This window comes from Sander lucioperca, chromosome 11 (assembly GCF_008315115.2).
Source record: "Sander lucioperca isolate FBNREF2018 chromosome 11, SLUC_FBN_1.2, whole genome shotgun sequence".
Taxonomy (NCBI): Eukaryota; Metazoa; Chordata; class Actinopteri; order Perciformes; family Percidae; genus Sander; species Sander lucioperca.
Genome location: NC_050183.1, coordinates 6,904,829 through 6,915,890, shown reverse-complemented (window position 1 = coordinate 6,915,890; position 11,062 = coordinate 6,904,829). Strand labels below are relative to the sequence as shown.

General features: G+C 43.5%; 1 protein-coding gene across 4 annotated transcripts in view; it reads left to right on the top strand.

Annotated features, from left to right (window-relative positions):
• cep350 (centrosomal protein 350) overlaps positions 1–11,062 on the top strand; it is a 36,609-nt gene that overhangs the window by 12,703 nt on the left and 12,844 nt on the right. For 2 of the 4 annotated variants that reach the window (XM_031307394.2, XM_031307391.2), the window contains exons 10-24: positions 242–969; positions 1,124–1,242; positions 2,418–3,397; positions 3,684–3,825; positions 4,096–4,265; positions 4,414–4,600; positions 6,949–7,124; positions 7,392–7,555; positions 8,549–8,659; positions 8,922–9,062; positions 9,238–9,377; positions 9,502–9,609; positions 9,703–9,920; positions 10,168–10,382; positions 10,675–10,953. In XM_031307394.2, coding sequence (XP_031163254.1) covers positions 242–969; positions 1,124–1,242; positions 2,418–3,397; positions 3,684–3,825; positions 4,096–4,265; positions 4,414–4,600; positions 6,949–7,124; positions 7,392–7,555; positions 8,549–8,659; positions 8,922–9,062; positions 9,238–9,377; positions 9,502–9,609; positions 9,703–9,920; positions 10,168–10,382; positions 10,675–10,953 — 3,878 coding nt within the window. Of the gene's footprint in view, positions 1–241; positions 970–1,123; positions 1,243–2,417; positions 3,398–3,683; positions 3,826–4,095; positions 4,266–4,413; positions 4,601–6,933; positions 7,125–7,391; positions 7,556–8,548; positions 8,660–8,921; positions 9,063–9,237; positions 9,378–9,501; positions 9,610–9,702; positions 9,921–10,167; positions 10,383–10,674; positions 10,954–11,062 lie in introns of all 4 variants that reach the window. The other 2 variants (XM_031307393.2, XM_031307390.2) reach the window with 1 other exon arrangement.

Here is an 11,062-nt window from a genome sequence, read left to right as displayed (position 1 = left end):
AACAGGAGAACAGTTTAAATGATTTCAACCCCTACTACTAGTTAAACAAAAAGAGTTTTACGACTTGTCACACACTTATACCTCTGACTAAGTATGAATGGTGAAAGCAAATTTGAAATGTTCAGTGTTTTATCAGTTTAGCATTGAAACTATTTAACAGGGGCACTGTGTGTGCTGATGTTAGTAAGTTGATTACCAGTTTCCAACTGTAACATTTTGCCTTTCTGTAAATGTCCACCAGCTTCTCGTCACCGTTCCAGTTCAGACCCACGCTCAGAATCAAACCCACAGCCTCGCCCTAACAGCACAGAAAGACCTCGTAGTGGATTTAAATCCAAAAACCACTCCACAACCACATCTCCCCCCTCATCTACAGATCGGGACCAGGCCCCTGTGGGTGTAAGCACAGACCTGTTGTCAGCAGACATCAAGGGGATACTTGATGATCTTCAGCTGGAGTGCAAAGCAGCGGAGGGCGAGGAGAGGGCCCGGCAAAGGTCCCGGGGTGGGAGCAGTGCTAGGAGAGGGAGAGGGGGATCAGGGTCACGAAAAAGAACTCCAGTCTCTGTTTGGGGAACCACTGTGACAACGGATAGCTCCTCAAGAGGCTGCCGCAGCGTCAGCCCCACTGCACACCGACCAGAAACTACTGACTCTGGGCACAAGAAGCGACACTATGATGCAGACACTGTTCGCCAGTACATTTCCAGGCAACAAGAGGAGAGAAAGAGGCGTCAAGCAGAAGAGAAGAGGGCACTTAAGGAGGAGGCAGAAAGGAGAAACCAGAGATTGCAGGAGCTCTACAGGAAGCAAAGAGAAGTAGCTAAAACCATGGCCCTTCCCAGCGAGGTGCCTGTGGCCCCAGTACAAAAGCGACTACAGGAAACCTACAACAAACTGCTGTTGGAGGAAGCCCAGCTGGGCGAGGAGGCCACACAGATGCTACCTGTTGCACCTTCTAGTCAAATGGTATTGTACATACACATAAAACATGGTCATCCTATTTATATATGGAAGCTGTATTGGCTAGAATGAGTAACTCAGTAAAATAAATTAATGTAATCACGTGATGTAAGAAACAAAATACTTTTTGACATTTGTGTTAACACGTGTTCTGCCACAGAGACCGATGTACCAGCCCTCAGGAGAGTCGGACAAAGAGAACAAAAGACTGGAGGCACCTCAGAGCCCCTCGAGCAGTGATAGGTCTTTGAATGATCGGCCATCTCCTCCATTATCCAGGTACAAACATGCACACAAACCTGCCTGCTCACCTCCATCACTCTCCAGAATAACAAACGCTCCGATTTATTGACCCAGATAAACAACAAACAACTCTCTGCTCAGTAAACATATTCTGGTATCTACTGGAAATAATCTACTGGAATCACCTGACTGTACCAAACAGAGGAACTGTTTGTTCCCATGTGGTTGGCTTTTAGAGCACTTCTTCTATTTTAGATGCATGAAACAACATCTTAGACAATTGACTGGAAATTAAGATGAGGGTGTGTAATACTTTTTCTTGTGAAACAGATATAATAATAATAATCTTTCTCTGTGTGCATTCAGTGATTTATAGTTATTCTGATTCATAGTTTTGTATCCAGTTAAAGTGTATGCTTTATCCTTTTTTATTATGGTCTGTACGATTAAGAGTTACATATCAGGCTGTTGAACACATTTACTCAAAAAGCTGCGATACATTAAGGCAGAGATCTTCAACAGGGGGTCCGGGACCCCTAGGGGGTCCTCACAGTTACTTCGGGGGGCCACCACATTAATTATAAATGTCTTTAAGTTTTTTCAAAAATTAAAAACGTTTTAACATGAATCCCACATATTATTAGCAAATATAAATCAGCCTATTTGTGAAAAAACAGACATTGATGATAGGCTTACTGGCCTATAGGTAAGGTAGCCATCCACAGATACAGTTCATCCTAAGGATTCACTGTGACACATGTACGTTTAACAGTAAACATGATTTATAAAAACATGCCAACAATTAATATTTTAATAGCTTAGTATTCTATGCATAAAAAGGTATGTATAAAGGCTTTAGGCCGCTTTACACGTTATTGTAGGCCCAGTTTAATATGCAACTTAATTTGTACAATATATGTAGTAGGGTGTCCTTGATCCATCTTTCTTTTAGTTAAGGGGTCCTTGGCTTATAAATCGTTGAAGACCCCTGCATTAAGGTGTTTTTGCAGGGGAGAGCAGACCCAAATGTTAAGTAAAATGAATAATGAGGACTCACAATTAAAGTTCTCTTGTTTGCTTTCTTAAGTAGCTAGCATGATGAATACACTTACACATGTTTACTTTAATCATTGTTTTAAACAAAGCTGTTTACACCTCCTTTCCCTCTCTCCTTCTGACGTCTCCATTCTTCGTTGCTCTTCCTATTGCAGGAATGATCTGGATATTGGAGTTACCTCTTTGCTTCAGCCTGACCGTCTGAGCCCAGCTGTTCGACCTATGACTGGTCCCAGCAGCAGTGGGCTAGCCCCTTTTGGTGACCATCTACTCTCTCGGCTTCTTAGGCTGGAGACTGCGGTTGCAGCTAGTGACGTCAAGCACACCCCGCAGCCAGCCACAGCATCTTTCAACAGGCCGCAGTCCAAGATGTCCCGCATTGAGGCCCTCAAGGCCACAGCCGCATCCCTCTCCAACCGTATAGAGAGTGAGGCACGAAAGCTTGCTGGGGAGGGGCTCAACTATGGTACAGAAACTTCAATGGACGTAGATACAATTAGGCCCTCTCAAGCTAATCTTAATGATGGTTGCTGGGCAGAAACAGCTGCCACAGAAAATGATGACGTAGCGTTGAGGATCCAGAGAATTTTGACTAGCACAGGTCATAGTTCATACAATGGCACAGCTCTTCCAGGAGTAGGCAATCTGCACGTCCTCAGGGGACACAAAGAAAACAAGGGTACACACACCAATTTGACCTATCCACAAACAACTTCTGTTGATGTAACGGGGCCCATTCTCAACAATTATACACATGAAAGGAGGAGGCTAGTCAATGGTTTGGAAAAGGATAAGAATCGGACAGAACTCCATGACTCAAGTGCCGGTTCCATCAGTGAGGGTCCTCTTCTGAGTGAAGGGAGTTTTTCTGAGGATGATCCAAGCCCTCCTCACCCTTCCAACAATCGTGTGCCTGTATTGGCAGATCGCCTGGAAGCAATGGACTACTGCGCAGGTCAAAGAAGGGATTACCAGCGGTTGTCGGAGTTCCAGAGGGAGGCAGCAAGGTGCACAGCCCTCAGCCCACCCTTTGCACAGCATGATGGCAGCAAAGCAGCGTGGGAGGAGCTGAACAAAGGAAGCCCTTTAAGCGTTATCAACATTTTTACTAAGAATCTTCATGGCCATGTTACAGGTTAGTTTACATATGAGGACCTTTCCACTAAGGAAAATATGTCCAAGTCAAGCTTTCCATATTAGATGTAGGTGATGAGACATAAGTGTGTGTCTTGTCTGATGAGAAATGGTGAGAATGTTGTCGTTACTGAGTATCTATAGGTAAACCTCTAATAAATATGTAACCATAACAGCTACACAGAATGTTTGTCATAGTAACTAGCATTCCTACTGTTCATACAGACAGTCTTAGGCAAGATCATAAATATTTCTCTTCTTTCCTGTCTGTCCACCTTGTCCTGTAGTGAGTGAGAGGAACTCTCCCTCTGCCCATTCTATACACTCTGGGAATGGCCCCATAGACACAGCCATCTATGAAGATGACTTTGTGTCATCACATAGCAGCAGAGCCAGTGGCCAGTTAAGGAGAAGCTCCAATTCACACAGGTAAGAAAAAAAAGAGTGGATGTTAGTTTTTAAAGTGACCACTGGATGGCATTCATGTCACACAAATAGAAAGCCCATGTAGCCCTTTCAGACAGCAGTCCCCCTCTGTATTCTTGAATTAAGCAGGTTTCTTAAAATGAACACTCTCAGTAAGATTAACTCTGCTGTTTATCCCATGTTCACTAGACATAATGTGTTTGTGTTGTGTCACAGATCCTAAATTTTATTTAAAAAATGATTGATCATACGTCTTTCTACTCTCTCTGTCAGTGTGAACAGTCATTTTGAGGAGCTGATGAGGAGGTCTCCTTATGACAAAAGTACAGGAGGCATCAATTCTCACCATTCATCCTTTCAGTTGTCTAGTCACTCACCGCATCTTTCCCCTGCTTCAACATCTGGCTCCTCACCCTTCTCCAAGCGCTCCACCAGAAAAAGAGGTAAGAATCAATAATTAAGCATAATTTATTGGACAACTCCTTTTTTTTATTAAAAAGAAAATAAAGGAAATGGTCTCTATATGGTCAAATACTGTTTTTGAAGTCCCTCTGCTGCACAATATACAGTAACTTCTACATTCCTCTGCAGGCACAGCATCAGACCAGAGTGATGCCACCCTGGTAGAAGAGCAAAGGAGCTCCTGCTCACCTCCCTCAGAGGCATTATCCTCTGACTCCAGGAAGAGGGGCTCAGACAAAAGCTCCGTCCACAGCCAGGCGAAGAGCGTCTACTCTAATGACACTATAAGGGGAACATCAGGGCTTTCTCACCAAAGGTACCGATCTTCATCAGACTATAGCCGCTTTCCGACCAAGTAGTTACAGGAACGTAGTTATAGGAAAAGTCCACTTCTAAACAGATCTACTAACTACTCTCCCCCAAATCCGTTTTTTCCAATTGCATTCGCACTGGCCAAGTGGCCATAGGGACTGGTAGGAGGGGTAAAGGAGTGATGCAAGCACGTCTTTATAGCGTTAAAATCAGAAAACACCAATACACCAAAAAAAGTATGAATTAAGTGCTAAATCTAATGTATATAGCATATTTGTCATAATTTAAACAAGTCTCCCGAAGAGAAACGGGTATCTCTCTCTCCCCCGCCTCTGCCTGCTGCGCTGTGGACGCGTGTGACTGTGTGTGTGTGTGTGTGTGTGTGTGAGACTTTGTATGTGTGTGTGTGAGACGGCCGGCCAGCCGCAGGACACACTTGTGGAGTTTAACTCCGAAAAGACAGTTAACCACAGGTTCCCGTTAATCTTATGATGGACATGTATTGTGATATTTAAACAAACGAACCGTCAACGGCGAAATAAAAGCCTCTTATTTACGAGAGCGGTCTGAGAGACCTCCAGCTTACCTCTGGGTCTCTGAGCATGACTGGCCGAGCGACGAGCTAGCGGCCTGCTGGCTGTCGCCTGCTGGCTGTCGCCTGCTGGCTGTCGCCTCACTTCATGGAGCTTCTCAACTCCGAAAACTTTGAAGCAAATTGTCAATTTGGCATCAATTTTCGCAAGATTGCCTATATTCAAAATCTAAACAGTTAATTTCTTGCCTAAAACGTTGTCAGAAGTGAAATTAGTGATGAATACGATTGCGAAAATTGTTAAAATTGTCCCGTTGTTGGTCTGTCTGTACCGGAAACCCGACCCTCATTGACCTAGGTTCATATGCTGAAAAGGGAACAGCGAAAAGACCCTCCCCTGAAGTAGGAGCTGAAAGAGTTACAGGAACTGCGGCCAGAGGGACTTAAAAATCCCCAAATTGGTCCAGTCGGAACACGAGAAAAAAAGGGTTCTAGGAATTTTATGTTCTAGGAACTGCGAAAATCCCTCCGGTCGGAAAGCGGCTTATATTAAAGAGGAGGTTTGTTACTTTTGGTTTAGTCGGGTGCTGTAAAACGTTCCACCTGCAAGGTTTCACTGAGTGTTTTGCAGTTGAAAGCATCTCTAAGATATCAAATTTAAGAGTGTGCATTGGTATCAGAGGTGAATGAATTGTGAATGGTGTTTCCACACATCCAGTTGTCTCTGGTGTTTTCTTCCTTCCTGGTTTTCTATAACCTTTAGTGCAACACTTCTTTGTGAGAAGAGTAGTGGTGCTATTGGCTTACATTTGGGATATTCAGGAGGAGTCTGCAGTTTGACCCAAAACCAAAAACGGTGGCTATTTTGTTTTGGGGTCCTGCAGGGTGGTTGGCCGGGTCAGCCAGCTTCACCACAGCGTGGGCCTGCAGCCAAAGGGAAAGGATAGAGTTTTTTTTCTTTTAATCTTGTTGAATTTTAAGTGCACAGTAGAGATATTTGAGTCCTCTAATGGTACTCTAAAGCCCAGTTGGCAGATTTCTTTAGAGTGTGTCTTACACAATAAAGGCAAGATATTCCGGCATGAGTGTGTTCTTTTCAGCACCATTTACATAGCAGGTTGTGGTTTAACTTTTGTGGAAACTTATTGTTGTTTCTTTTATTTCGTTAGTAACAGCACATGCATTACTACAGTTCAAAATAAGTTATGTAAGCTTTGGGCAAATTGCATTTATATCTGTTTCTGTTATGACAGCTAACTGTTTTATCATTGAAATCATGGTAATATTGTTGTGTTATAATATATGAATTCAAGTCTGATCCTTACCCTTGGAGAAAAACATTGCCACAGTCTGCTATCCTTAATGGAGAAGTAGAGTGTATTTTGATCTCTTTAGACATCATCCGTGGCCTATAGTAATCTCTGAACAGCACAATATAGCCATTCATAGTCTGGGCCTCTCACAGCAGGGTTATGCTGCCTCAGTCAGTTGTAGGGTTTGCAGGACGAGAGGCCCCCTCTTTCAAAGCTTGTTACATCCCGTTTTCCTGTGTGTGAGTTAAACCCCTATTTTAGAATTAGAAAACAATAAACCAATCTGTACTACTGAATCTGTGTGGTTTTAAAAACACCTTAAAAAGTCATACATTTATGTCTGATACCCATGCACCCAAGCCCATCAACATGAATGTTACAAACATATCCACCTCAGAAGAGATGTTGTCTGGTTTCACAGCAGTAATTGATCTTTCATTAGCTACATATCTGACCTTTTTTATTTATTTCTTTTTCTAATTATATTTGTAGTTTGGGACTTGACAGTAAGAAGTCTCCAGCAGCCAGGCCCAAACAGTCTTCTCCGTCTGGCTCTCCATACCCTGGATCTCCTCCAGGAGCAGGCTGTCCCAGTGAGCCTGGGAGAATTGGCTCTCTGGAGGCAAATTATCCAAACACAGGCACCACAGCTCGCAGTGGTAGAGCAGAGACCAAGACCACCGGTAAATGAAACTCCTATTAATATAATATGAAAACAGAAACGAAAAATGTTATGTGAAGCAGAACTTTATTAAAATAATTTGGATAGCATGCACCATGAGGTTTAAGAAATGTAATTTCAGCTGGGCCATATATAAAAAAGCTTTGAAGACAGAATGTACCTTTAGCTGAAGTCACAACTGTTAAGATGAAGACAGAAAAGGTCTGACACACCAACATCCCCTTTTATAAATCTCTCTCTCACCCTGTCTGCCCTTCTTTTCTCCCAGGTGAACTACAATATTCACCTGCTGTCTTGCAGCAGCGTATGGCAGCAGAGCTCCAGTACCTGGAGTCCATTGAGGAGTCAGTCCGACAGCTGGGCGACGTGGAGAGGGTGATGGGTGTGTCCATGGCTCAGCAGGAGAGCGTGACATTGGCTCAGATGCTCAAGGTGAAGAAGGGTTTTGTTGCTGAGAGTAACAAGACTGTAGATAAGGACTACAAAGAGTATATTTAGCCATGTCTAAAGTGTTAAAGGGGAACTATTCAGTTTTTTCAGCTTTATTTACCTTAACTGAACAGCTTCGGAGTCATTGGAATGGTTATATGACTTTTTTGGGGTTGAATGGTGGTCGTCTCGCTCCCCCCTAGCGCCTGTGATCGGAAAAACCACCCTTGCAACTTTGGGCCGGCAGCCTCAGCGTCGGGAAGTATCACGTGGTATCAGGTCTCGCGATGTAACAAATTGCTTCACAGCATTGCACACATACAGGAACCGGCTAGCTATAAGAAGAAGGTAGAGATGGAGTTTTTCACACTATCGTCATGGCTGAGCCAGAAAAAAAGAAGCAGAAAGCTAGGAAAGCATTGTCAGAGGAACAGAGAAAGAGGAAACGGCAGACTGTCCGAGCGAGGAGGCAGACACAAGTAAACATAGGAGCTGCCAAATATCTATTCCGAAGCTGTAGGTGGAGCTCTATAGAGAAACCTGTGAGCAAAAAGCGAGAAAACGGCGAAGAAATGGCCAAAAGTGCATAGCGCCCCTTTAACATAACAGAAGTTGTATTAATGTTGAACAATAAATATTAAATTATCCTCGCCTTCCTTAATTCTCTTTTTGGTTGACACTGTGATGATTTGACTTTTTTGTATCTAGCTTAATATTTTGATTATTGTAAGACAGCACATACTCTTAAGCTGTGTCTTTATGTATAAGTTACAACATCTACACTTGATTTAATGTACAATAAAAATAGGAATTACATGTAGTTAAGTCATTCTCAATATTGTATTTGTCAGGGACTCTAATTGTCGCTGCATAAAATGTACATGATAAATACTTCAAGAGCTTTTTTGGCCTCTATACATTTCAGTGACTTACTACCTCACTAATGTCTGCATTGATTCACTGTATTGACCTGCTCTCTGAACTTCGACCCTGCAGGCCAGGCAGCAGTGTCATGAGCATGATCTCTACGAGCTGAAGATCAAGGCTGAAAGGGAAGCCCTGGAGACACAGCTACAGCTGGAGGAAAACAGGCAGAGAGTGGCCAGGGTATAAACACACACACACACACACACACACACACACACACACACACACACACACACACACACACACACACACACACACACACACACACACACACACACACGTGCAGGCATACACACAGTTCATCAGTTAGTTTACTCTTACAAACAAAATATATGTGCATTTATAGATAATAGCTTTAGTATTTGCTTCTTCACCTTTTTTAATTCTAAGATATGTGTGCTTCTTTTCTGTGTGTATGATGTCCATGCTTGCTTTTGTCCAGGCTCATATAGAACTGCAGGAAAACTTGGCTGCAAATCAAAAAGAGACCTTGGAGGGCCTCCAGGAGGCAACTACGAAGATGATGAGTCAACAGGCTGAGGCAGCACGGTACACAGCCGACACTGCCCGACACATCAAAGAGGTTAGCAGTCTCTGCCTGGAAAAAAGCCTGTGTCTTCCATTTTGTAACAAAAGCTAATTGATTGTTGAGTTTCAGTAAAGAAATAACTATCCATGCAGAGCAAGAAAGTATAATATCCAGTGTAAGATTCGTCAAATCAAACATTTGGTCTGTATATTGTGTCCTTGTCTGTCAGATGACAGAATTGGCACGGTCCCAGATAGCAGGAGCTTTGGTTGTCCCCCCTGCTGTTTCTGATTCCTCCATTTTGGACAAGCGGGAAGAACAGCAGAGCTCCTATTCAGAACAGCTACAGGAAAAAAATGACTCTGACAGGTAAACTAAAAACATCTTTTGTGAAAGAGAGTTTTTGATCATTTACACTGCATACCGTCTTTCATTTTAAACTTAGTATCTGTGCTACATCTTTCTTAAATCTCTTCTGCATGCTCTCTTACAGCTTCCCTAGTGAGGTGTCAAGCAGAAGGACCAGGCCAGAGGAACCGCTGTCTTCGCTGAACAGCCTCAGCCACTCGGACTCTCTATCCTTCAGAAGACCCAACCTCAGGTACCACTCGGGCCTCTCGTGTAGCACAAGTTTCTCTGTTTTTTTTAATGGAAGAGAAATCTAAATATACACTAAATCTGTCACTTTCCTCAGTGGAGCAGACTCTAGCAGCCACCATAGCCCGTCGCGTGCCTCGACAGACCCCAGAGAACGGACAAAAAAAGAAGCAGTAGAGGGGAAATTGAGGAAGGGGGGAGCTAAAGAGAGGACGGAGAGGGAAGCAGGCAGCAGCTCCATAGAGGAGGAAGTTCTTACAGCAGCAAATGATTCCCTCTGCAGTGACAGCATCCCCTCTGTAGTGGATGAGAAAGGTATCTGATGGCAAGCACGTCTCTTAATTTAACATGCTTTTTTTCATGTTTACACACACACCAGTATTTTCCTTGTATCCATTCAACTGGCTGGGGCTGCTGTTACATAAGTATCACCACCACTTTTAGAGAAAATGTGAAAATCTTGTTGCCATCATTAAATTTGTACTGAAGCCAAAACTGTGTATGCACAATGCACCTAAACATGACACTTAACACTGAAACACTCTTATTTTTGGCCCCCCAGGAGACAGTACGTCAGTGGCAACGGAGTACTCTCTCAAGTTTGATGAGTCCATGACAGAGGATGAGATAGAAGAGCGCTCCTTCCGCTCTCTGCTGCCGTCTGAGGCTCACCGCCGTGGAACTATGGAGAAGAAGTCCCGCCACCATGAGGAATCAGAGGATGATGGAGCCAATCACGACACAACATTGGTTTCAGGGGCACACAATATCTTAAAGGTGAGAGGGCAGTGTAGTCATACAAACATTTGCCAATGCATATCCTTAAGAGTCAGTTGTTGACAATGGAAGGTTGGTGTGACTACTGACGATTTGTCCTTTTAAAAAGTGTGACTATTTGATTTTTTTTTTTGTTGTTGCCTGGATGTACCTTGTTGAGCATGTGGTTTATGTCTCTTTTGTCCTCTCATACTTACTTCTTATTACCTCACTTCTCCTGTTTTTCTTTGCTCCCCCTTTAATTTCCTTTCCTTTCAACTTTTCTGCCACTCCAATCTTTGTTCTCCTGCAGTCTCAGGATGGAAACATGGCCTTTTCTAGCGGACAGGATAGCTTTTCCCAGTTCACGATGGATATGGTGCGTCAGTACATGAAGGACGAGGAGGTAAGACTGCAGCACCAGAGCTCTCTGCTGCATCTTCGCCAGAAAGCTGTCAAAGAGAAGACCAGAACTGAGCTAGCCTGGCTAGAGCACCAGAAAAAGAGGCTGAGGGACAAGGGAGAGGATGACAAAATGCCACCCATCAGGAAGAAGCAGAGGGGCCTTCTGATGAAACTACAGCAGGAACAGGTACGTAGGGAGTGGAAATATATTGACATTGTGACAATTGAGTTTTGGGGTATACTGTGATCTTAACCCTTACTTAACCAACCAACCTTCTCTCCCACTCATGTTCACA